The 27,210-nt window shown below is 44.1% G+C and overlaps 2 protein-coding genes across 2 annotated transcripts in view; one reads left to right on the top strand and one right to left on the bottom strand.

Annotated features, from left to right (window-relative positions):
- Nucleotides 1–135: 135 nt before the first annotated feature.
- On the bottom strand, nucleotides 136–10,855 carry Spf45 (splicing factor 45). The gene is made up of 10 exons (XM_084579094.1): nucleotides 10,420–10,855; nucleotides 9,428–9,501; nucleotides 8,499–8,612; nucleotides 6,936–7,078; nucleotides 6,372–6,454; nucleotides 5,578–5,668; nucleotides 4,376–4,530; nucleotides 3,154–3,308; nucleotides 976–1,147; nucleotides 136–301 (listed from the first exon to the last, which is right to left on the bottom strand). Exons 1-10 carry the CDS (start codon nucleotides 10,487–10,489, stop codon nucleotides 204–206), a joined length of 1,155 nt encoding a protein of 384 aa, XP_084435220.1. The 5' UTR covers nucleotides 10,490–10,855; the 3' UTR covers nucleotides 136–203.
- A 10,967-nt stretch (nucleotides 10,856–21,822) lies between these two features.
- The window catches only part of LOC146179473 (ectonucleotide pyrophosphatase/phosphodiesterase family member 3-like), a 44,753-nt gene continuing 39,365 nt past the window's right edge, over nucleotides 21,823–27,210 (top strand). The window contains exon 1 of the mRNA XM_084579089.1: nucleotides 21,823–22,043. Within this exon, the coding sequence (XP_084435215.1) occupies nucleotides 22,016–22,043 (28 nt within the window). The 5' untranslated portion in view covers nucleotides 21,823–22,015. The remainder of the gene's footprint in view (nucleotides 22,044–27,210) is intronic.

The following is a 27,210-nucleotide window of genomic DNA, read 5'->3' as shown; positions in this document are numbered from 1 at the left end:
TTGCCACCAGTCTGGAAGTGCTCCTTGAAAAAGAAGGGAACTGAAATGGTGCACTGTCTTCTTAAAGCACTGTACATGAATTGGAAAAGGTGTCACTCTGGTGCTTGCACATGTCTCAATGAGTGTAAGATGGAGTGAGTTGATGAAATGACACTTTTATTGATGCCAGGTATATGTACAGGGAGAAGGGCTCAGGTGATAAATCAGTCTGCTAATTCAAGGCGCTTAAACTTGTCGTGGTCATAGAAGGATGCCTTGACAATACGGCCACCAAAGTAACGACCGTTGGTGTCGACAACGGCTGAAAAGAAGCCATGCAACAGATCAACAGAATGGTCTGAAATGGACATTTTTTTTTTCTTTTCCAATATTTTCAAAACAACCCTGTCAGAAATAATCTCCGATGCAAATAAAAAGTATAAACAAGTTCAACGCGTAGGCACGAAGGCATTATTTTAAGGTGGAATACAGCACAATTGCAAGACATTCATGTTAAAGCAGTCTGTTCTTTTTCTAGAGGCTCATAAGTCTGCTTCTGCCAAATATGAACAAACAGTTCTTTTAGTTTCTTTTACTAAACTACTACAGCAATACCTAAATTCCCTAACATTACAAATGCATTCTAAAGCGTCATCTCAGTGGATGCCTCACTGCGCCACAAGCAAGTAATGCAATGTAGTGAACGAGACAGTAGTACGCTATCAATAATTCTCAAAGGTGACCAGAACTTTTTTGTGGCGTTAGCTTTTGGTCCAGCCTTTCTGCCCTTAGGTCACATGTCAGTAAGTATACTGCATCTCACCCACCTAAGGGGAAGCTTTTTTCATGTGCCTGATGCTAATGGGGCCAACAACGAGTTCGTGAACCAGGCGAGTTAATCAAATTCCACTGAATGTGATCCCTGCACTGCAACCACAACACCACGAAAGACTCTATAGAATTTCTATAATGAGTACACAGTTTCTTCAGACCAACCTTTGATGGCTGACGCCATGCTTTTGAACTCGATAAAGATGCGCACGGCCTCTTCATCGGCAACACCGGGAATCTCGTAGATGAGACAGCGCACCACTTCCCCGTACTTGGAGCACTCTTCTTTCGTCTCGGGCTCAAGGTCATCGTCAACTTCTCCCGGTCCCACCATATTCTGCAGAGAACGGTGTGGTCACAACAGCTTAGAATAAAGCTCTGCAGGTATGCCGCATCTCAGGCTATGCAGATGGATGATGGCACACAGGTGATCAAAAATTTTCGACTCGGCAAGCACTTAATTCCATTTGTTTCTCCCAGATATACATATATAATCTGTGTGTGTGTATGTGTGCACAATTTTATTTCAAATCAGCTGTAACGACATCTAATTTAGGAAATCTGGGTACCTAAGAGTTCCACCCTAAAAGCTTAGGTCTCCCGAAAGAAAATAGAAGGTGAAGAGTTAGCTGTTGTAAATGAGTAAATGATTATCTTGCATTTAAAGATCTAGGGAGCGGTATTTGTAAAATGAGAAAAATAAATTTATGGTGGCACACATACTATACATAGTGAACAACAGACAGTTGTCGCACTGTAAGTAAAATAAATGAAACGTCTCCACTGTCCTGTGAGTACAGACTGAAATGAGCCAGTCAACATCGCTGAGTTATTGGGCACGAGCTTCACCACGAGCAAATGGCGCTAGTATCTACCGAGGGGAGCAAGTGGAATTGCGTGACTACTCTTACTGGTGCTGAAACTGGCACTTCACTCAATTTGTGTATCTTATAAGGCTAAAAGAAGCGTTTTCCTTTGTAAGTTTGCTTGTTAGGCGAGTGCCAGCATTGCATATTTTGATCTTGTGTTATTTGCTGGGGTCACTGCAGTTTTTTTAAGCTGCTGCCAAAGCCCACTACTACTCTTTCCCTCAATGACGGACGTATGTGACGGAACCTGGCGTAAGCTCCCATTTTTATCCAAGAAAAGCCCAGAGAAGCTTGGCTAATCGAGCTGCGATTGAGCAAAGAAGCCAGTGGTCATTTGCATGTGTCCAGAAATTAAGTGAGCATGGTTTTGTCTACGGAGTTGGAGCTAAACACTGTGAAGAATAGCAGCTGCAAGAATAGCACATTTACGTTCTTGCACTTATCACTTGCGAAGCTAACAAAGACTGACTGCTGGCAGGATGGAAAAGATGCTGGCTCCTTCACAAAGCAGTAGCAGGAAGGTTCATCCAAAAGCCAGGAAGTCTCCACCATCCACCCCACCACCTCCACCAGATAATGAAAGTTTCATTGAAACAATCTAAAGATTGCTGACACAAAGACTGCTGACACACGTAGCAGTGTGCACGATAAGTAGTTTCTGACAGCTTCAGCAGTACTATAGTAGTAATTCCAAATGACCAAGAAAGCAAAAAAACATGAGCAAGAACATTACCAGTCATGATCTGCCGAGATATATATGCCCGAAACACTAGTGGTAATCATTGCAGTCACTGTGCAAGAATTTGCTACGTGGAACACACCTCTGCACAGTTGGGCTGAAAAGATTTCTCTGTGTTGACCCGCCGTCCAACCTGCCTAATTTCCTACGGTGAAGGGAGCAGTCTAATGGCGCCACTTTCTGAAGGCACTCCACATCCGAGGTCAAACACCTGACAGCTCCGCTCCTCTCGCACAGAAATCTTTTTACTGAGCTTCAGTGACTGCTTACTTCTGACTGGTTGTGTGACAGCTTTAGTTTTTCCATAACAGCAACAACAATGTGGCAGCCAGTAAGCATCGTCGCAGTAGTTACGCACTCGCCTAGTTAACCCTAACAGCTCACCGACTTGGTGAAGTGCTTTGATGCCAAATAATTGAGCTTAATACCTCGAACAGAGGCTCTAAATTGAAGTGTACAACAATTAAATAAATAAAGTAATATTATCATGCAACTAAAGTGCCTAGGAAAGTATCACACTGTAGCAGCAATTCAACGAGCGTTATCCCACTTGGTGTGTAACATGGGCGCTTCCGAGAAGTGGCCCACTATGATAGTGAACAGGTTTAAAATAAAATCGAGTGGTATCGAATATGCGGCTTAACATGCCAAAGCAAAAGTGGGACGCTGTAGGTGAAGGGTCTGGATGAAATAGCATATGCATAGAATAGTATGCAATGGCAGCCTGATTCTTACCTTCAAGAGCACCACTTTGGATGGGTTGCGCATCATGTCGGTGATGGATTCATTCTGCTGCTGTTGCTGCTGCTGCTGCTGCTGCTGGCTTGGTGGCGGTGCCATTGGAGGAGGAGGACCCAGAGGAGCCACCAGGGGAGGGGGAGGGGGAGGTTCTGAAAATGACAGCAAGGGGGTTGCCGAGTGTATGCAGTCTTCCTCAGTCCGCTCAAAACACTGCCATTCAAAGTGCCCACCGTCCCGTTATACCAGTGTTCGCACTTTAATGTTCATTACCTTGGTGCCATTCATTCTGGGGGCCTAGAGTCGATCCTGGATATATTAAACCAGGATGTTATATCAAATTATTGCTTATATGAAACTCTCAGAATGTTCCCTTGAAAATTCCATGCAAAAGTATACAAGCAGTGTTTGCGTTTATCGAAATCTCATTCAGTGAAATATTGGATATCTTAAACTATGTGCCGTGCCCCTGCAAGAGATGCTTCTCCTATTGGCACCTCCGCAATCAATTTTCGCATGTGGAGCTGGGTCTCTTTTGACATCTGCTGGTAGCGCTAACGCTATAAAATTGCTTGACCAGATGAATGTTGAGTCCGATTGAATACGGCCTTCGATTTGGCATGCTTGTTTTCAATTTAATGTTGCTGTCATACGGAAATGCTGGAGTTCAGTTCAAAGGTTGTTGTATGCTGAAGCCAGCCAGCCTTGACCAAAGGCTAGCGGCAGCTCTCGCTTGGACTGCTTCAGTGCTTAAGGCTTTAACTGCACCCTTTTTGTAACCGAGTTATAGTTCCATTTATAGTGTGCCAGTAACCATATCAGAATTAGTTCGATATATCTGGCATCGGCTGTATATGTGATTTCACCATTTCAGAGAATTTTTCCAGACATAATTGCAGTGTACAAAGTGTACAAAACAACATGCAAAAAGGAGGACACAAGTGCAGCAGTTACAACTGTTCATAGCATAAAAGCAATTTGCGATCTGAACTTTCTCTTTGCCATTTGATGAAATAGTTTTCACTGTGGTGCACCAAGTGAGTTGTGCACCATGATTGCACAACTCGCTCTGACACGCATCCAGTACTTTTTTTTTTCCCATGTGTGCAACAAAGGTTATTTAGGCAGGCATGCTTAAATGTATAAGTGACTGTCGGTACACTGTGTCCCAGTATCGGCATGAGCCAGTCAAGTGCTCTTGGCCACCATTGGAGCGTACCTTTGGCAATGTCCTTCTCGTGGATGATTTTGCCACCCCGCTTGCTGGTCTTCTCCACCTGCAGTGCCTGGCTCATGCCTTGCTCCTGCTTGCCCAGACCCTGGCCTGCCTTGTAGCCATAGCGAGCCATGATGCGATGGGCCACCGAGCTAGACCTGCACCCACACAGTAAATGCTCAACACAATTTCTTACCGGTTCGCACAGAAGTTTGCGATGGAGACACACTGTCTCAAAAGGCAGAATGATGGTGCCTGTGACCTTCCTATGCAGTTCACCAGCTCAGGCCAAGGTCGCCAGGGCAAATCCCAACCCAGTAGTCACATTTCAGTGGAGACAAATGCACCCATGTGCTGTGCAGTGTCAGTGCACAATGAAGAACTTCGGATGGTCACAAAATGAGAAAGTAGGGGAACATTACATTTTCCATCATTAGTATTGCTAGTCTTCTGTAGTTGCATGGGTTCTTAACTGCTGCTCCTGACTTAATGCTCCGAGCTCACATTAATAACAAGGTGACACAAGCAGGACCAGCTACACAGGGCATCGCTTGATTGGCTCACTCGAACCTTGAAGCATTATCGATACTCTAAATATGGACTCGCTGAATAACTTGTGCTCTGTTGTGCTCAATTATGCGCCGAAGTTTTTTGTCACCATTTTCTGTGAAAGCAATAAGTCAAAGCAATAGCAGCAACCCAACCAGCACGTCGGAGAGAGCTTCACAGGCAGCAAGTGGTGCATGTGATGATGATTAAAATACATTCCAAGCATGTCCGCAGACATGCTCTCATTATACAACTGGTTCAATGTCTGGGGTGAAACCATGCTGCATTAAGAACAAAAGCCTATGTTCACTTTCATTCAGGCCTTTGACATATTTAGAGAAAATGGCCAAAAAAAAAAAAAAAGGCCATTGTTGAAACTTCATTTCGTAACACATCCCTTAACTCCTATGACAACAGACACCATCTTTGCATGCTACACTTCTCACAATGGCCACACAATTTGACACTGAGCTACATCATCGTTTTATGAACATGATTTCCACAACACTGATGCAACAGAGGAAGAAATGTTATGTACGCTACTTGTATAAAGGACGAAAATAGTTCCAGCACTGCTTCTCTGATGCATTTGATGCCAGTACTTTGCACAGTCACCCCAACAATAGCCAAAAGTTTACAGTGTTGCCAACACTCACCCAAGACCAGCTCTGGGGCCAATCGGTTCATCTCGGACGCCCGTGTCTTGCACCAGCGAAGGTGGTGGCGCAATGGCTGCTCCCGTTGAGCCTAGTACACCACAAATAAAGAGCAGTGATACTCAATCTCACAAGATGAATAGCAGTATCAACTAAACCAAGCAGTAAGCCAGTTCATTAAATACTGCCAGAGAAAAGTAAAATGCCTGACTCCATTTTTAGATAAATCCGCCACGGTAGAGAGCTCAGTAAGTTTGCCTCGGAGGCACAAGTGGAGGAAGCTGGGTTCATATTTTCCTCTTGCTTCAGCATCCGCTTTATTTATGCTCTGTGGGGTTTCAAGTCCCAAAGTGACCCAGGCTCGGAAGGACGTTGCAACGCGGAGCTCTGTACAGTTTCAGCCGCCTCTGGCAATGAGGTACTGGTCTAATGCAGTGGCCAGCGAAGCTTCAGCTTTCAATGGGGATCGTTATGCAATGTGGAAGGAACTGTTACACACTAAACCGATTTATCAGCACTGAGAAACTAACAGCACCACACTACTAAGGTCACTTGATTAAATAGCTACAGCAATTGCTCTACCGCATTAAATGTTCCTTGCTGTCAGGCCCAAGCTGCCATGTGCTTTGTTGGGTGCATGCTCATGCTTACATGATGGTAAATTGCGGCACAAAGAAAGCCACCTAACAAAGCCCCGTGCTTTTTACCTCTCACTGTTCGCAGGTGCTTATACAGTTATATAATTATGCAGTTAGCTTCATGGCAACACTACAACTTTTCTGCATCACGCCCACCTCTGGGAGGTCGCGGTGGTGAGCTTTCATCAGCAGGAGGGCGCTCCTTGTCACGGTCACGGTCGCCCTTCTCTCGCCGTTTCCTGGTGGAGACAGCACGCAGACATATCAAACACGTGTGCTCTTCAGACACAGAGAGAAACAGACTCAAAGCAAGACCACAAAGCAAAAACATAAAAATGGCAAAACTTAGGAAGCTGTCACAAACATATCTAGCAGCTTAGGCCTATATTTGTATGCAAGTGAGATTTGACAGCACATTCCTTGTATCCACTGCTATTGCCTTCCAATTTGACAACTAGGTTGCTGCTAAAAGTCATTGCAATGGGAACTTTTTAATTGCATACCTTTGCTGTATAATCATCATTATGCCAACTATGCCCATTACTGGGCAAAGGCCTTCCCCATATCCCTCCAATTAACCTTGTCCTGTACCAGCTGTGAGCACCTTAACTTCGCAAATTGAATCATGCAGAGGAAGAAGCTGCTGGCAGTACTTGTACACCTAAAGGATACTTATGCACTCCAGTATGATGCAGTGTGTACAAAAGGAAGGGCACTAGCCTGTCATCATGCTTGCGGTCTTCCTTCTCCTTTCGTTCCCGGCGCTCTTTGGTCAGCTTCTCATAGTCATTGGGCCAGAGGGGGTCATACTCCAACCGAACATCCCAGTCTCCACCCAGCAAGGAAGCTGTGTTGGGACCTTCCTGCATGCAGCACAGCCAATAGGCGGTTGATTGCCCATTAATGGCAATCACTGACCAGGATGTGCATGTCCCTGTTTTTGTTTTCAATGCATAAGCCTGCTTCCAGTGCGTTTTTTTTTTTTTTTTTTTCAGGTTTATCCATGGATTCACTCATCTTAATTTAGAAGAAGAAGTGCAAACCTTCCCACCACTTCTATTGCAAATATAAACGATACCTGATATAGGGATAAATGCATAGAGAATGAGTAAATATGTAACCTTTATAACACATTACTTCAGACTAAATCTAGTCCTTCTAATGAGCAAAAAAGAACAAGCAAGAATAACTTTGCCACTATATAATATATTTTTTAAACTTCTCTCACCATCCAGCATGTGAAAGCCAGTTAACTGCAATGTTACACTAGGATGCTGTTCTATAAAACTGTTTTATGGGCAAGAGGGCAGATACACTACCACATGCTTTGAGCAGCATTTTTAATGTGCAGCATTACTTGGCTCATGCATAGCAAAGAATATGTCTGTAGTGGATGTACCTTATGTCAAGTATAATTGCACTGGATTGATTATTTGTGTTAATTACAATTAATTAGTTAATCATGATTAAACTGAACTTTAGGCTACAGCATCAAGTTATATATACTGTTTGATAGTTCACGTTGAGCATAACTACACTGAACTAATTGCAGATTTTAATTAATTACTGTTAATTAGTTATTTGCAATTAACAATTGAATTTTAGTCTACAACATCAGGTCATGTATTGTTGAAAAGGTCTTGATGAGTAAAATAAAAAAGTACACCACACAAAATTTATGTAAAAGACCTAACACTCGTCTAAATCAGTTCTATGACATGTAACAGAAGTGAGAAAGTAGTACTCAATGCTTGTGCATTTGCAGCATGTAAGGAGTTTCTGTCAACACAGCTACCAGCTACTTGCTACTTTTCAAAAATGGTAGCTGCAAGTGTACCCAAAGCAATACGTGCTGCTCTGAACTTTCAGGTTTTAAGTGTCACTATGCACGAACTGGTAAACCTCATGTTAGGGCTAAGGGGCGTTCGACTGTAATGTCAGGCTAGCAAGAGATGAACGGAATGTCACTGGGCAGTAATATATTTTAACAACTGATTAGGCCCAAGCTAGTTGCTGAGCGAACATCTTTATGCAATAACAGTGCTCAAAAGCATGCAAGAGAGGCAGGAGACAAACATGACATGAGTACTGATATGTTTCACCTTCTGTCTGCCCTGCTAACTTTTTTTAGCTGTAACTGTCCCAAAACTGACCGGGAGATGCATGCTTAACTCTTGGCCTGCAAATGTGCAAACAGCTCTCTTCTAAACACCTGCAAAATCTGCCCATTTAGAACAAGTGTATCAAGGGCATGCAAAGCAAACCCTAGATGTGGGCACAGACCCTGGCCTGGGCGAAGATGGCTGGCGGAGGTGGCATCTCATCTGGATCGTCCCTCCTGGACTTCAGGTCCATCACAGGTGCCATGATGGCACTGCCCTTGCGGCCAACATCCCGCTGCATAACACAAGAAATATGTTTCACAAACTAGGATCAAACAGACGGCACACATTTCGGGGCAAAAGAAGAATGCTGATCCCCTTTTATCAAATATGGTATATGTTCACAATAATGTGGCCTTTGAGTGTCTGCATGCACAAACCAAGTGAACAAAGCTCCAAAGTAAGGACATACCGTGCAGCTTCAGAATATTAATTTTTTTACAGAATGCCGCTGTTAAGCACACTGGCTCTAACACTCTTTGACTACAACTCCAAGCCAAGGTTCAAGAACAAAATAAATCATTTTAAGTACTACTGAATGCACCTAGCAGCATTTGTTACTCACACACTAACAAGCTCATTTATACAGACTAACAAAGACACCTTTAACCACTATGTGCAGTTGGATTTCGTCAGTTATGATGTTACAAAGCCAAAAGACTTTAAAGGACATTACCTACAAAAATATTTTGCATTCTGGAAGCTGTGCCACACTGTAAAGTCAAGGAAAATTCCAAAGATCGCAGTAAAGTATCTCTCTTTGTGTGCTGACAAAACTTCTGCCATTACCGTAAACGAATTGTATGCACTAAAGCTGCTCTCCAGATACGAGGCATGCCATAGTGGAGGACTTCAAATACTTTATCAATTTTCCTGCGCAGAAGTGTGGCCACCACAGCTAGTAATCAAACCCTCAACCTTGAGCACAGTAGCAGAGTACATTGGTCACCAATCTATTGCAGCATTCGGCTGGCATAATTTTTGGTACCACAGCAATGTAACCAATGAAAGACCTTGTGTGGATGTCACAATGAATGTAAAGAACATTACCCTTGGTTGCGTCATGGCAGCCTTCTTGAGCTGCAGCTGTGACTGCAAAAGCTTGATGCCCGAAGACCATCCCGCTGAGGGAAAGGAAACAGTACAAAGAACAGATCAGGTGCTTCATCACTCCAAACACCAGATGTCGGCTGATGATGCTCGAGTCCTTCCAAACAACTTTAAAATACTATCGGCATGAATTTTCTGTTAAACATTTCAATTACTTGATTAGCAGCCCAAAATATATAATGAACTCATTCTTCAACCCCTTTATGTTTCTTGTCAACCATGTAAGGTGGCTCTGAGCTACGCGAGGTGTGGGATTGCCTGCCCCCTGATACTGTTGCCATATAGGACACCATGCACTTTAAAACCTTTGCACTCAAGGTAAACAAAGGGACAGGAAAAAAAAAAAAATGAATGAAAATACCTCTTACATGTCGCATGGATCTAGCTTTTGACTCAACTCTGCATATACGATCAAGGCCAGTCGAACAGCCTCATTCGATATTTAGTTGAGTTTTCACTCTGCCTGACTTTCTATCACGGTGTAAACAGCACGGTGGTAAACAGTTCACCAGCAGATGCATCTGTAGTTACACAATGTGGGTGTTTCGTGGCATAATGTGGCAAATAGTGTCAAATGCGCATTTGAGCAGCATTTTTAAATATATTAAATCATTCACACACTGGAACGAGTTGCACTAAAACTAGACAAAAGTGTACCTCCATTGACATCCGCAAACTTCAGAAATCACAGAACTGCGAACGTTAATACTTTTATATGCGAGTGCAGTTCTACGCGTCTGCAAATTAGCAAACTGCCACCATGTAACTTTTACTGAGGGTTCTTGTGCGGCATTCAAGTTGTTGGGGAGTAGAAAGCGACTGCGGAGAGTGGCTTGATCCAGTTCATGAGCAGCATGGATAGTGTACAGGTGGCATTCAAGTATGTACATGTACTTTTTTTATTCCCTTGCAGAATAGCAAACGTTTCTCACCTAGATCAGGTTTCTGATCTTTGTGGCCCTTGTCCTTCGAGTCCAAGCCGAGACCGTCGTAGAGAGACATGCTGAGCTGAGTGCTGCAGTGCAAGAGCACAGTTTAGTCTGGCACTGTTGAGTCCTGCTGGAGCGACCACAAATCTGGCACGTTTTCACTACTCCACAAAACGGGTACGTAAAAAAACTTCCATCCTGCGTGGCAGTCAACACGGTCACAAGTCACGCCGGCGCGACTCCGTATTTCTGACTCAAACGCGATAAGCGCTGGCATAAACAAGTTCCTGGCTCTTTCACCGATACGTAGCCTAGCTAATTCTAGTTCTAGTTAACCAGCGAAATTTACTTTCTTCAAAACACCGGTACCGCAGCAGTTCATCAATTGTATACATGCGGCTGCTATTTCGACGGTGGACGTGACAATATCCTGCACTAGTACATCAGCCCGCGCCCGCGCTTCCCTGTGGGCGAGGATGGCGAATTTGCAATGAAAGACAATTGATAGCGACAGAGGGCGCTGCTTTTCGGGAGGGTATCATACCACCGGAGCAGACGACGCGGTTTTCTCGCTTCAGAAGACGGCAATCTGTTGGTGTTATGCGTGCGTGTTAAACCTCCTTCTGCGCGTCTTTTGCGTTCATCAAGGTGCAGTGGTCTATTTCTGGTGTAGGTGCTTGCACATGCGAGTCGTTCCGCGCTTCTAGCTGCTCGGCGACGATTGCATCGGTTCTTTTTCGCGTTTTGTGCGCGCGTTCTGTGCCCGCCTGAATCCCTCCTTTTTTTTTCACTGTGTCACCAGTGGTGAAGTGAGTTCCTGATTATTGTTTCCCCAGTGCCTTTCACTAAACTGCGCAGAAAAATGCCAAAGAGAAAGCGGCGATGCACAGTGAAGACTTGCTCAATTGTTGACAAACGGGGCTACGGTAAGGAGCGTATTTTCACGTTTACGCCACCTAGCTTATGCTACGTAAGCATTCTGCAGAATGTGAACGAACCATCGATAGAAATGACGGAAGGTAAACGCCAACTGCTTTAGTTTGCGAGAAACATTTTTTGAGCATGCAGTTGTATTACAAGGGTGGAAACTTGGGCGAGCGGTAACGGTGCTCCATATGACATGAGTGTGTAGCGCGAAAGAAGGAAGGACGAGGAAAAAATACACAATCAGGCGCTACATGCAGCATCTGTGTTTTGTACCTCTTCTGCGTCTTTCTTCCTTTTGCGCTACGCACTCCTGTCATATGAATGCAGTTATATATGGGCGCATATGTTTCACCGTAAGCGGCATTACCAACGAGCTTCCGCTGTAATTAACCGGCCGCGTCTCGTGTATATTGTGAATTGTGAAAAAAAAAAAAAAAAAAAAGACTTCGTCAGCCTCTTCATTCCAAAGATGGTGACTTTGGCAAAGCCTGGTGTGCAATCACAGGCCGCGATATATACCTTAAACCCGCTGTAAGTTAGTTCCTCCTTCGTGCTCTGCTGTTCATGCAATTCTGCCCCATGCTTGTGTTTGTGCATGCATAAAAGAAGTGTTGCGCGACTTTGTTTCCTTTATTATTCATATATAAAATATATAAGTAAAACTGCGCATATGTGTTCACTTGTCAGCAAGTGTACAGTGCACAGAAAGAACCAATACATGCCAATACAACTGAAGCATTTCACTTTGTTCCAAAAAATACAAATATATTTTATAAGAATAAAAGCCTATGCTTTAATTGCTATTAGAATAGAAATTCTGTGTTTCCCTTTGCGAGCATGGGATGTCTGAGACTTGAGTTGCGCCAACTTCGCAGAAGCCTTCGCAAGCGAGAAGCGTTAAATACGTGCGCCTTTTTCAGTCCAAGACTCAAAACACACCTTGAAACTTGTAGTGAACGGCTTCAGTTATAGCTTGGGTCTGTTGCGACTTAATTAGAGCTAAAATGCAGCGCGAGCAGTCCTCTTGCCAAAGATGTGAGAGCGCGGCTTGGCGCGCGGTAGGCTGCGGGCGGCGCAGCTGGTACCCACCTCCTTATAAGGATGGGATGGAATGGATGGAATATAGGAGCGTCCCCTTTGAAACGGGGTGGTAGCAGTAGCTATCATGCTCATTTTTCTCCATATATCTTAATTATTTATTTAGAATGGTTAACTAAACCATCATTCTATTTATTAAATTTTGCTCCTACATTACTAACATTATGTCCCTTCTCTGCTTTTAAACCACCAATATTCCAGCAGTTTTTTGCTAGTTTCCACCGCCGGTTTATTCACCCGGCCACTTGTATCTCTAAACCCCAGAGCTTCAGGAACAGTGATTGCGCCTGCATCAACTTCCGGATGGATACCACTGCATTCGAGTATAATATGGTCAATTGTTTCACTGGAGTTTCCACATACAGCACATGCGTCATCTCCATTGTTAAACTTCTTTTTGTAGCTGCGTGTTCTAAGGCACCCTGATCTAGCTTCAAAAAGTAGGGCACTGCCTCTTGAGTTATCAAAGAAATCTTCCTTCCTGATCTGCATTTTCCACTTTCGGTATAATTCCACACTCTGTTTTTTTTCCATCGAATTTATCCAATTTTTACCTTCTGTGTTTTTCACCTGTTGCTTAATGCTCTTTATTTCTCCGTCCTTGTTACTAGCATACTTACTAGTTAGTTTCCTAGTTCTTTTCCTCCATTGTGAGTCAACGCTTTTTAGGTACAGGCATTTAAATACCTTAGCTGCCCATCTGTTACTGTCCAATTTCCTCAGGCGTTCCTCATATAATATTTTACTCTGAGCTTCCCGTACTTCAAAAGATGCCCAGCCCATATCTCCCTGTACCGCCTCATTTGTAGTTTTGCCGTGGGCACCTAGTGCTAATCGTCCAACGGATCTCTGATTTGTTTCTAATGTCGACTGTACCTCTGATTTTAGGCACAAAACCGCATTTCCGAAAGTAAGTCCGGGCACCATAATTCCTTTCCAAATACCCCTCAATACCTCATACCTATTGTATCCCCACAATGCCTTATGCTTCATTATCCCGGCATTCCTTCGCCATTTGGCCTTAAGTGATTGCTCATGCTTTCCAATGTATGCCAATCCTTCGTTTACCCATACCCCCAAATATTTATACTCTGCTACTCTAGGTATTTCAAGGCCTTGAATTTTAAGACCCTGATCAGTTGAGCCGTTGAAAATCATCAGACCCGACTTAACTGCGCTGAAACTGAAGCCTAGAGCGTCCCCTTCGTCTCCGCAATACTTAACTAGAGTTTGCAATTCTTCCAGACTCTCAGCTAGCAGCACAATATCGTCTGCATACATCAAACCGGGGAGGCGCTGCTCTACCGCCTTTCCACCTAATCTGTATGACAGGTTAAAACCTAGGTTACTGTCTTGTATCCTCCGTTCCAGGTTTATCATATAAAGCATGAACAGCACCGGTGATAGAGGACAGCCTTGTCTTAATCCTTTGCATACTTTGACATCCTCCGTACTTCTTATCCCTTCCCATGTAATTTCTACTTTGTTATCCCGGTATATTTCCTGTAGGAACTCTATTATCTCATAACCGCTACCTTCTTCTTTTAATATGTTCCACAGGAGTTCCCTGCTTACGTTGTCGTACGCCCCGTTTATGTCCAGGAAGGCCAAATACAAAGGTCTATTTTCCACTCTAGATATTTCGATGCATTGGGTAAGCACGAACAGGCAATCATCTCAGCGCCTACCATTTCTAAAGCCGTTCTGAAGTTCTCCGAGTATCTTGTTACTTTCAACCCATGCTTGCACCTTTAATTTCACCGCCTGCATGGCTAACCTGTACATTACAGATGTTATGGTAATCGGCCTGTAGGATTTTATGTGCATCCTTTCTACTTTCCCTTTATAAATCAAATTCATTTTACTCTGCCGCCAGCTGTCCGGAATTTGCTTATTCGCTATGACTGTTTCCAATGCTTTTAACAACGTTTCCTTACTTTTTGGACCAAGTTCATTAATCAGCTTGATCGGAATTCCATCTATTCCTGTAGATGTGTTTTTAGGAATATTTTTTTCTGCCTTTTTCCAGTTTAGATTGGTCAGTTCTAAGGTGCTTTGTATTCTGCTACCTTGTGTTGCTTCCTGATTTGCGGAGATTACCCTATCGTCGTTCTTAAATGACTCGGCTATAGCTGATGTAATGTAGTTCACTGCGTTGTCTCCCTTTAAACAATTTCCCTCGTTATCTTGAATCCGATCTTGCTTTCTTTGATTCTTCTTCCCTAGCCAGCTTATATGGTTCCAGAATTTTCTTGCTCCGCCTCTAGAGGCATCGTGTATATCAGCCATCCAGCGATCGGTGGACTGTCTTATTTTACTTTGGACGAGGGCCTGCACTTGAAGTTTCTTTTGTCGATATGATTCCCATTTTTGGTCGATTTCCTCCTGAGAAGCCTGTGCTTTCTTTGCCATTCGGTGTTCCCTTGAAGCAGCCCGTCGTTGTTCAATAGCTTCCCATGATTTCCTTATTCCACCAGCTCCGTGGCTTCCTCTTTCTATTCCAGCGGCTTGCTACTTTAACCTCCTGAATTTTACTCCTTATGAGTAGTTCTACCTGTTCATAATCCCAGTCTTCCATGGGGCTTTTCTCTATTGCTTCCTCTATGTCTGCTGCTATCTGCGCTATTTGATCGTCGTTTAATTTTGCGTTTACGTTTTGTCTAAGTTCCATTTCTCTTTTCATCAAGGGCCCCATCTGCAGACTAATACGTTTATGATCACTTCCCAGACTACACTCCCCTTCTTCGTCTATTTCCATTTTTGTGACCTTGCTATAAATTTCCTGCGACATTAGACAATAGTCAATGGTCGTCTGCCTGTTGCGGAATTCCCACGTGATTTGGCCTTCACATTTTGTTTCTCTATTTACTATAACTAGATCGTGTCGCTCGCAGAAATCTAGCATTAGCTTCCCGTTACAATCCGTGTATCCATCCAGATCGTCGATGTGGCCGTTCATGTCCCCCAGCAGAATAATATTGGCCCCGTTTCCAAACTGGCTTATATCGTCACTGAGACATTCAACAAGATCCCTGTTTTCTTGCCTGCATTGATGTCCTGTTCCTAAATAAACTACCCCTAGCCATGTCCTTATGCCGGCAATGGTTCCTGAAACCCAGATATGTTCTTTACAAGATGATTTAATTCTTTACCAATTTGTTCCCTGGTGTATCAACATACCTACCCCTCCACCCTTTCTTTCCGTTCTCGTTCTGTTGCACCCTTCCCAGACGTAGCCTTCTATAAACGGCGGATCTTCTAGATCCCTGAGATGAGTCTCGCAAAGAGCGTACACACCTATTTTGTCATCCTTCAACTGCTGTTCTATCTCTAGCCATTTCGCTCTTTTTCTACCTCCTTGCATGTTTATGTAGCTGATCCTAGTGTTAAATTCCTTTTTTGTACTTTTCTTTCTCGACCTACTCTTTGCCATTTTTGGGGGCTCAGCCTCCATTAATACACTTTCTTCTGCTTCACTTCTAACTACCTCTGTGCACGGAGTCCTCGCGGACCCCCTAAAAAAGCTACAGCCCTGCCTGCCAAGCGCCAGCCGATCTGCTCCGACCCTTCTGTTAAAATGAATGCCATCTCGCTGAAAAGCCCTACCAAAACCTGCTTTATGTACCTCCCTGTTTACCTCAACCACTTCGAAACGCTTCTCCAGGCTTAACTTTCTTATGTCCTGATTAACTGTTGGTATGGGGAGTGGGTACAAAAACCAACATGGAAAAGATTTATATTTTGCAAAAGAAAGGCCTTCGGTTTATTCACAACCTGTCTAGATATGATTCTGCGTCTGCATACTTTAAACTAAGTAATATATTAAGTATTACAGCCCTCTATAAACAACGACTATCCGAATTTATATACCGACAATACAAAACTGACAGTAATGCGTTTTTAACTACGTTTATCAACACTGATCCACATTACGTCCTTAGAAATGTGAACTTTATAAAACCTCGCATAAGGACCGGGTATGGTATGCAGTTAATTCACTGGCAAATCCCTAACCTCTTGAACTGCTATCCTGACATATTTTATCTACTTGAAGAATCATCCTCCTTGTTAACATTAAAAAAAAAAAATTAAGATGTACTTTTTGGAACATACGTGATTATTTGTTTCCTATTTCCGTTGTGTAATACCAATTACTGTTGACACTGTTACCTTGATGTATGTTACAGATTGAATTTTATGTATTTTGCCCCTGGTTTGTGTTTGTATTACATTCTCACATATGACTGACTATTTTGTGCTGCTCTGTGCCTGCTGCGTTGTGTTGCACATGTCATTTGTGGTGCCGAAGGCCCCGTCAGGTGACTTGTACGTCACCTTTAGCCTCGGTCCCACGGCAAAAATTGTATTTTTGCTACAAAGTGCAATAAATAAATAAACGTCCTTTTCCATCTTTCCGTTCAATCCTAGCACCTCTGGTACTGTGCATACAACTATCTGCGTCTGCTGTGCTATCTCCCTGATCTCGTCAACTCCCTTAGCTAAACTTTCCACCACTCCTGCAGCGTCACCATTTAGGACATCGTTTAGACCCGCGGCTACTATTACCATACTGCGCTCTGCGGAATCCTTCAACAGCCTATTTTTACTTTCTTTTAGTAGAGCCCTCATTGTTTTCCCTGTGAAGGCTCCAACCAACACTCTCTTATCACCCCTTACACGTTCCAAGATATCTCGCTTGCACCTACCTGTTCATGTTAGAATCTCCGGCGATAAGCACCTGGGCCTTCTCTCTCCCTCTCCCAACTGTTGGCTCCTGCTTTCGGTTATCTGTGTCCTTATCTCTGGGATTTTCATTCTTCCTTACTTCTTCCTTTTTTTCCGGCGTCTTAGCTGCTTCTAAATAACTCTGACGGTTCGGATCCGCCTGACCTACTTTGCTTATGCCTTCCATGCCAGTGCTGGCCACAGCCACGTGGCCCGCATTGGAATGTTCGTTCTTGTTGGTTTCAAGGACAAAGTCGGCCCCTTTCTTTTCAATCTGAGTAAACTGTCCAAGCAGTTTCTGATTTTCCGTCCTTAGCAAACGTACTTCATTTTCTAAATCCTCCACACGAGACACTAAACTGCCCCTTTCTTGATCAAATCTATCTAGACGTGCATTCAGTACGCAACATCGACACAAAAAGTCGTTGCCTTCCGCTTCACCTACAGAATCAAAACGCGTTTCTTTGAGATTAACCTGCGCCTCACACTGAGTACACTTTACCTTCTTTTGATTGCACATCTTAAGCGCTCATCGACTGAACTATAACTGTTACGAATTCTTAGAATATACAAATTGCCAAAAGAAGACACAAGAAACGACTAGCAAAGACGCGTTAAAAACCAAATCTGCGAATGCCAATAGCCTAGAAAGAAAAATATTTATCTAAACAAGATAGCTAAACAAGATAGCTAAACAATGAACGCCAAGAAAACCTAGCTGCCGGCACGAAAAACCAGGCCGCTAGGACCAAGAGCTAAAATCTATTCTTTAGGCTGCACCTAACCTAACTAGCTGAAAAAGAAATAAGGTAATAAAAGAAAGAACTCATCTATTTGACGCTTCGGAAGCTCCCGCTGTCGCCAGTCCGTCCGTTTCCGGTAGCCACGTGCAATCGGAGGAGCGATGGAACACGCGTCCGCACCACACGGCTGTCAACTGTCCCAGTTTGCAGCCCACTCAGTTTGCTGCGCTCCTGGCGGCGGCAACCGGCATTCATCGCTCACGGTGCCACCCGGGAAGCTACGGTCGGCACACTAGCCAATATATTCTAGGCACTATATTGCGGGAGCGAGCGCGAGTTTCGACCTTTCGATCGCGAGACTGGCGATGCCTTACTACCAAACTGCGTCGTGTAGTGTGTCCTTTATATACTATTACTCATCCATGTCTCGAAGTAAATCTCATTTGGCTTTTTGTCACGTGACTTGACGCGACCGACGTGCAAAAATAGAGTCCCGAATGCTAGGGCGGAGCACTGTCTTAGATGCTGGCCGGCATATCTTGCTTCTCGGCAGCCTCCTCGGCTAGTCAGGCAAGTTTCTGCTAAGACTCGAGGTCCAAGCTGCGCAGCAGGGGTTCCCATGCTTCTCTGCTATCGACGTTCAGTGGCCTTCCCGGGGAAAAAGAGCGTTCCCAGATGATGTGGTAGAAGGACCCCCTAGCTCACACCACAGTGATGATCCGATCTTATTTTCGGGAGCATTGCAGTCACGAGAACTACATGTGGATATGTATAGGTTTGGAACCATCTGTTTATTATCCAGCGACGGGCACGGCGTCAGCACCTGCTTGGGCTCTAGTCTGTATAGTGTGCAATCTCTCCAAATTTTACCATGCGCTCTTTGCTTCCTTGGTCGAGGGGTTCTGGACCAATCCGGCAATAGATACCTCGGGCTAGCTCGTGTGCCGCGTCATTACCAGGGACGGAGACGTGCGGCGTCCAGGTTAGCTTGGTTGCGCTCTCAATGCTCGGCCGCTCTAGTTCTGAATGTAGCGGCCGCAATCGCTTCCACTTGTCCGTTGACTACCACAGCGACCGGATTACGGTCTCGCCCGCCATGTTTGATGCATTTCTTCAAAGGGCCCTGAAGATGGGCAGTGAATTTAAGTTTTATTGCGATAGCAATACTACGTCAGGTTTCGGCCGGTCGCGTAGTCCCGCGAAGGGCCATGTTTGACCTTGAACAGCTGCGAAGAAGACGAAGAAGAACACGAAGAAGATGAAGACGACGAAGACGAAAGACGAAGAACGCTCGGTCACCCGCAGCTAATGTTTTCGCTAAACATTCGGTTCAGCAGCATTGAACCCTTCTCATTTATATGTCGGGTGGTAGCTTACGCTCTCGCGTCATGCTCTTAAAGGATGAGCTTAAGTGTCCCCAATAATGTAGCACCTTACGCTGACAGGGCGTGATAGGGCAATAATGTAGCAGGCAAAAGAAGCTTCCGCCGTCGCTATTGCAAATCAACTAGGGTTAACCAGAGCTAAAACACAACGTTTTTCTTTGAAATTCTGCTTAAATGTATATAACACCTACCAGAGGCGTAGCCAAGGGGGATGTTTCGGTGTCAAAACACCCCCAAGAACTTGATTGCATTACAGCGGAAAAATGAAAGATACTGTTCGGGAATACACCTTATTGCCATTTTTTTTTTTTTGTAGCGGCGGCGTAAACACCGGGTGAAAAATATTTCTGGGTACACCACTGTCATCTACAGCTCTAGAGCTTTCAATGCATGATACGTTAAAAATATCCCTAATACATGAAAAAAAAGGAAAAAAGGAAAAAAAGAAACGGGTCGTAAATATTGTCGCACTGGGAAAAGTGAAGACACTCATTACACACAGTTTGTTGAATCAGGGTAAGACAAATCAATCCCACCAGCTTGTTCTTTTCTTTTTTTTTTTTTTTCGAAACTTTATACGCAACCACCCGATGAGTCCCGATTAGTCACCTTCTCCGTTTCACCTAAAAGCACTGCAGCAAAGCTAGCTTTTCGGACGCAGAACTGTACTGATGTTTGAAGAAAGGGAGCATGAGGCGGTGAAGCTCATGGCGTGTTTTGACATGCCGCATCATAAAAATAAAACAAGAACTCAAAATAAAAAAAAACGTAATGTTTAGTCGCAACAATATTTTCTTGAGACGAACGGCTTAGGCGAACTTTCGAGCAGCCTGCACGATGTGCATATACCTTTCGTAGCCTGTTTCACCTAATCGCATGCTGTGTTCTTACGTCCACAGTTCGAATTATAGAGTTCAAGCGGCCTGACAGGGACTGTCGACTAGATTTTCTAGTCATTAACTTTGAGGTATTTACTGTGTATTTGTCGAACATCATGGAATCGCAGTGCTGGCAGATGAGGATAAAGGGAGGATGCACACGCACAACTACCTTTATCCTTGTCTGCCAGCGCTGCGATATTCCATGATGTTCAACAAGTACCGACTAGCCCAGCAACACACTCTGCATAAGTACATCACTGTGTATTCTCTTTCTTTTCGTCCTTCGTCCGGCCGCAGGGGCGTAAGAGGTGAGTGGTGTTTTAAAGAAACTGAACTGAGAATGCTACTACTTACGACTCGTACATTGGCTATGAACTAGTAGCATACAATATATATATATATATGAGGCTCCTACCGCCTCACTCGAACAATACTGAGAAAAGGCACCACAATCTCCCACCCCAGTCCCTGCATGTCGCGATCGAATGTAGTACATATATAGGCTGTCAGGTAACTCTTTGGATTATAAGTGTATTAAGGCGAAAGCCGGCTCATGCTGTCGTGGACAAAATGTGTACCGCTTTTTCGGCGGCTCTGATTGGCCGAGGCGGGATGACGTCATAGAGGTCTCGACCAATTACAGAGCACCACCACAATATGCGCGAATGCGTGCTTTATGAGGCCATATGCCAGTCAATGATAAATTACTAATTAATTGATAATTAATTAATCAGATGGATATAGGACTAATTAATTAATAAATACATAGCCAATTAACTTATCGATGACTATTTAATTATGTAATTAAACAGTTGCTGACTAATCAATTAATTGCTAATTAGTGCCTGTTGCGTAGCAGAATGCGGCACTGAGGCTTTCGCCTTTCACTACTTTAAGGCTGAATCACGTGCACGCCTTAAAGTAGTGAATTTAGTGTCCTCAGAAATTCCTGTGCGGGATCAGGATGTTTGTGTCATCTTGGTGTCCTCGGGAGTTCAGTGTTTTCTGGAAGTATAGACTGTACCTTATATGGAAGGGAATTTTGGTCAGAGATGTCGGATAATTCAGACTGTGTAATGATACTAGAAAATTCCCCTACATATAAAGAAGAAATAATTTGAGGCAGAAGTGTCACTGCATGTGATAACCTTAACTGTTGTGCCTATAGTAATCTACATGCCCCGCCGCGGTGGCGCAGTGATTAGGGCTCTCGACTGTTGTGCCCAAGGATGCGGGACTGAATCCTGACCGCGGTGACCGCTTTTCGACGGAGGTGAAAAGCAAGGCACCTGTGTGCTGTGCGATGTTAGTGCACATTAAAGCACCCAAAGCGGTCGAAATTTCGGGAGCGTCCCTTATAGCGTGTGTCGCTTTGGGACATTAGACCCCATAAACCATACCAAACCAGTAATCGTTGTGGGGCTAACGAAGTGATGATCTCCACAGGAACCGACGGGATTTCTCACGTTGCTTCATATCACCGTCCGTGATCAGGGCAGCAGCGCCAGAACGCGCGGCATATGTTTGCGGCTTTTTTATCGCCGTTTCCCGACAAGGCAGCAGCGCTCCCTGTCCGCTCGCTGTTTATCGTGTACAAGTACGCGGCCGCTACAGTCTCGTACCGCAGTAGTACCGGGTCAGCCTGGTTGGACACCGCGCGCTAGCCGGCTTTGCGCTATCGCTGGCGCTTATCGCGCGAGAAGACGCGATGCTCCTGGCTGTCGTTCACTGTCGTCTTTGACGACTCGCGCCGAGATTAGTGAAACGATCGGGACGAGCACGAGCTGCAGCAGCGAACTGTCAGGCGGTGCGGGACACATCCGAACGCGCAGCTGAGACCATGCCCAAGAACGCGCTCAGCGATACTGGTAAGGTTACAATACTTGTTGATGAGGTTTGGTTGGCATTTCATGTCCGTTTTTAGTATTTCGCTGACTTCTGGACAAGAGACGTCGGGAAAAAAACATGGGCTCAATCTATGCTCAATCATTACGTGTGGTTTAGTTTACCATTTAGGCCCTTGTCTGTTATGCAGCGAACTTTTTTGAAACTATTATTGCTGAACCATGTATTTACAAATTCATACGTACGAATCGATGTACAAATCGCATCCCTGGACATTCGGTTTGCTGACTAGCACGTTTTCCTGATAAAAAAAAAAAAAAAAAATAACAGGTGGTCAGAGCAGAAATGCGGAGTCTAGTGATCAGGATTTGCAGTGGGGGAATGAAACAAACATGGAGAAGTTTAGGTTAAAAGAAATCAATACAGATTATTGTTCTTATATAGAGGTCCGGAGACTGCGGTTGTTGACAATAAATACACGTATCTTTTTTTTCTTACGTTGTGTGCTCATTTTTATTTTTATAGTTTTCATTGGCTGCAGTTTTTTGTCCTGGTCTGTGCGAAGGCCATGTTTAAAATCTGTCTGTAATGTTCGCGCCGAGAATCAACCCGAAATGTCAAAACTTCAACCAAATCCATTTTTTTTTTACATGCGTTAAATTTTCTCTCTGAACTTGGCACACCATCTTTCCCTTCACAAAGATGGTGCGATAGTTCAATTTCAGATTTGTCAATTGCGCAGAGCAAGCTATACTTTCAAGAAAGCTCGCAGCTATACTATGTAAAATAACGGCATGGAATTTAGACGTGTCCTCCGTCAAGACAAATGCATTGTTTGACGCACACTCAGGACTTCTGCCTTTTTATTTTTCAGCGGGAATTTGCAAGCGAACCGAAATTTTTCGCATGTTGTAAAGGTTACCCCATAACAGCATCAGCTTTCATTTATAAAATATTAAAGGTTTCTACTATTTATTGTCACAAATGCCTCCATTGGTTTCCTGTGGCAGTCTCAACTCGCTATGGGCGCAGGGCAATCTTTCAAATCAGGTTTTTTTCTACGCTTCCGAAGATTAGATCATTTCGGTCAATAACAGAATCTTAGTCGTTAACAGCTCCAGTCCACGGTCCTCTGTGAGAATCTTCGTTCGCGTACGTGCACTTTGCAATTCGCTTAGTCACTAATCTCTTAATATGTGCCTCTTTTATTCCCCAAATATTCTTTAGCATATAGTATTAGGCTACCATGTTAAGTAAAAGACCGCTGCCCATACATGTATAGCCCATACATGTAGCCTTTACCAAGCCGTATACTAACCTGCCTGCGTTGCCTATAGGGGTAGTTGTCTGGCTCGGAATGCAAGGGCCTTGGACTCTTTGGTTCCTCCTCGCCCTCTCATATGAGTTTAGAAGCCCGAGTTGGCCGAATCGATCATGTCAAATGGTAGCATGACATCGCACAACAATGCGGCCAATCAGTGGCGTGCAATGCCAGCCACCAGCTACCACCAGCTACCAGAGTAATGCCCGTGATCTTCCGCTCACTACGCCGACGCCGACAACGCCGAATTTTCGTGAGAACGGGGCCTTCGAATAACCGTTAATACATATACAGCTACCTGCTCTGCCTATTGATTTTTTCTGTATTCATTGCAATGAATTGCCCTATTGATTTCTAAGACAGTCTTATTAACTACTAGTTGTGGGCGCGGGACAAACCTGAAAATCTAGATTTTGCTACGCTTGGGAAGATTAGACCAATTTCATCAATATGTTTATAAAAGATATCTTGCTATATTCTACAGCTGCCCAGTTATTACTATCAAGAACGCTCACCGTATTTTTTTTTTTTTTTAATGGAAGTTTGAACCACTCGGTGCGGCCAAAAACAGGGCAAACTATAAAGGAAAGATTTGTCGGAAAGTTAGCAAATTTCCATCGTTATCTTCATAGCAGCATCATACAATGTTCCTCATGCAGTCGCCTCACAATTAAAGGTGATGAATATGGAATCTGAACGTGAAACGTTAAGAACGAAATATGTACAACCGGCAAGTTTAAAGGATAAAATTATTTGGTCGGTGCAACGCAAAGCACGAGGAAGAAAAGGGCGGCCCATAAATCTTAATGTAAGTAAAAGTACTTTGCCTGTAACCAATTTAAAGAGTGCAATCACTTCTCTTTTAATTATTCTCCCTTTTCGCCTGAGGACTGCTAATAAATTTATCATTATGCTGTTTGTACGAGGGAAATAAAAGATATCATTATAGCTGAACCTCGTTATAACGAACTTGAAGTTGCCTCGTGACAGGGATAGACGGCCTTCACCATAAATGCCGCTCAACAGGCCTATACGTGCCTGAGTGTGAGACGGGAACAACCGCGTTTCGCATACAGCCGATGTGGGTTAAACTGAGCGCTCAAGACGCGTACTGAGCTCCCCCGGCGTAGCCGAATGAAATTCGTTATAACAAAATATTTCTAACGCAAATAACGGTTATAACAAATAAATTGTCATTTCCCTTCGTAACTCCTATAAAAGTCCGTATATGTGACACATCGTTTTTCTGAAGTAACTTTTTTTTTTTTTCTTTACAACAGGATATAACGATCCCCCTAATCACCGGCCATTTCACGCCGAATATGTCGATTTGTAACCTCGCACAGCACTTTTGTACTGATACAATGTGACAGAACAAATCCCCCGCGCATAACCCGCTCTCTCGAACACAGAAAAAAATAAAAAATAAAAGAAGAACGCGCAGCAAAAGTATCTCCTCTCAATTGTGTCCTGCATTAGGGCAATTTGTAAGCTCCGGCGCGCCGTTTGAGGCTTGCGTTCCCTTTGCCGGAACTTGGCTCCGCCCCCCACTGAGTGACACCATGCATACTGCGCTATATCCACGCCCTCTGCGGCCCACTGTGCAGGCCACTTCGAGTGCGCTCATGCTTTTGTGGTTGCGATGATAGCATGATTAATAAACATTTGACGGCGCGCTTGGTGTTCTGGGCAGCATCAACGTTTCGATGGTTTTACGGGGTCAAGTGGAGGAAAACGTAAGTGCAAAACAATTTCCGTTGTCCGAAAGGCTGCTGTCATGAAAGTCTGACCTCGCCGAGGTAGCTCAGTCTTTAGGGCACTCAACTATTGAACCCAAGGACGCGGGATCGAATCCCGGACGCGGCGGTCGCTTATTGATGGAGGCGAAAAACAAGGCGCTCGTGTGCTGTGCGATGTCAGTGCACGTTAAATAACCCCAGGTGGTCTAAATTTCCAGAGCCCTCCACTACGGTGTCTCTCAAAGCCTGAGTCGCTTTTAAACATTAAACCCTACAATTTACAAACCTAACCAGATAAACCTTCGGTCTGGAACACGCACTGTTCACAAAACAGCTATGTCATGCGGTGAAGTGTTGCGGGTAGCGTGCTGTCGAGCCGTGCGGTAAAACCAGCAAAAACGAGTGCTCGCTAAAAAGTCGTCGCTGCACGTACTATTTAATGACGAACATTACTGGCATAAATAACTGATAAACGAGGCTTAATATTCTGAATTGATGTCCTTGTGTTCCATAGACTTAATCTCCCAGCTCGCGTTGCTAGGAGCTGAAATCCATGCGAGTCAAGCAAAAAATGCGCGCTCTTTGGAAGAACGAGATTCTTACTAGGTATGATATTTACACATGTGGAACACGTTTTCATTTTCTTTTTTTTAGGAATGACATTGTTGAGAACGCGCTTCGAGCTATATTTGAAACCAATATTTGATTACAAAGTTTTTTTTTTTTTTTTTTTTTTAATGCTGCTAGTCAAGATAGCCCTACCACTAGGCTCGCGAGTTGCAAGAAAAAGCCAACTTTGTGGCAACGTCGCAGTTGTGAAACGAGCCGATGTGAGGTAAAAAAATAAAATAGAAAAAACACATGACCGTGAAGAAAGGTTGGAAGGGAAGTGAATGAATGAATGAATGAATGAATGAATGAAGCCTTTATTCGAAGGGGCGGGATAGAATACACATCTCCAGCCGAACGTCATCAGAGCACCAAACTACATGTATCTGGGCCTATGGTCAAAACATGCATGGCAAAGGGGCTCTAAACACGAAAAGGAAGCTGGGATGCTTAGTAAAACATGTCTGATCGGAAGAAGAAATGCGGAGGGAGCACTTTTGCGGACAGCGGTAAGGGACTGAACAGTGGCAGTGAATAAACTACTCACATGTGCTTGTTCCTCTGGAATATTTACATAGTCTCCTTTATTTTCATATCCTAGACTATGGTTGCCCACTAAAGTTAAGATTTCGCGCTATAATCATGAGATCGCATTATAATCGTAATAAATATGTTTCTTTTTCTCCCGGGTGCAAACTCCGCCCCCGTGTTATATTCGTGCTCGCGTCATTTACGTGCAAATACTGTATGTGTGGAATATTCGGCCGCTTGGAGCTCGTGTTGAAGGCTCCGCGAAAAACGTAGCTCTGTCCTGTCCTCGTCTCTCTAGTCCTGTCTTAACGATACATTTTTCGCTGAATATTTTAAGGGCACAGAACGCAACACTGAAAATATGCAGTCCGGACCGTGAAATCAGAAACCGTGCATCACGGCGCCCTAGAAGTAGAGTCGCGCAGCGGGTCGTAGGCAGAGAGGAGGTTGGAAAAAAGGGGGAAATTCAGTAAATTTGGCAACTCTCCAGAAGCAACATAGCGCAGCGGGCTGCGCGACACACATCGTACAGCGGACCGTTATGTCACGGCAATCAGTATGCGCGTCAAGGGTGAACATGCCGGCGTCAAATTTTGGGACAGCCTGCGTCAATGGATTGCCCGGAGAACGACACCATGTGGGCCCCCCTAGTTCCGACAGTTTTGCCACGTTTTAAGCGGCAATTTGTGTTTTCCGCGTCGAATGGAAAAATGAAATCGATTACTTAGTCCGAAATTGCTGGTGGGATTCCCTATGGTGTGCGTAATATCGAATTGTAGTCAGATTTTAGTTCGTAAATGTGAGATACCTAATACACGGACTCCTAGGAAAGTTTACAAAGCGAATGTTTACTATTTCGTTATATCCTTGATTTCTTTATAAACCGCTTTCGTATAGCGACGTTTCATTGTATTTACTTTCTATAGCTTTTTTTTGCATGGCGGACCTATGTTTTTTGGGGTATCCCTTAGAACTCATTGGACCGACCGA

The sequence above is a fragment of the Amblyomma maculatum genome, chromosome 9 (genome assembly GCF_055883805.1).
Source record: "Amblyomma maculatum isolate TAMU_Amacu chromosome 9, ASM5588380v1, whole genome shotgun sequence".
NCBI lineage: Eukaryota > Metazoa > Arthropoda > Arachnida > Ixodida > Ixodidae > Amblyomma > Amblyomma maculatum.
The sequence above is the reverse complement of the archived record's forward strand: the minus strand, read 5'-3'. Positions and strand labels throughout refer to the sequence as shown.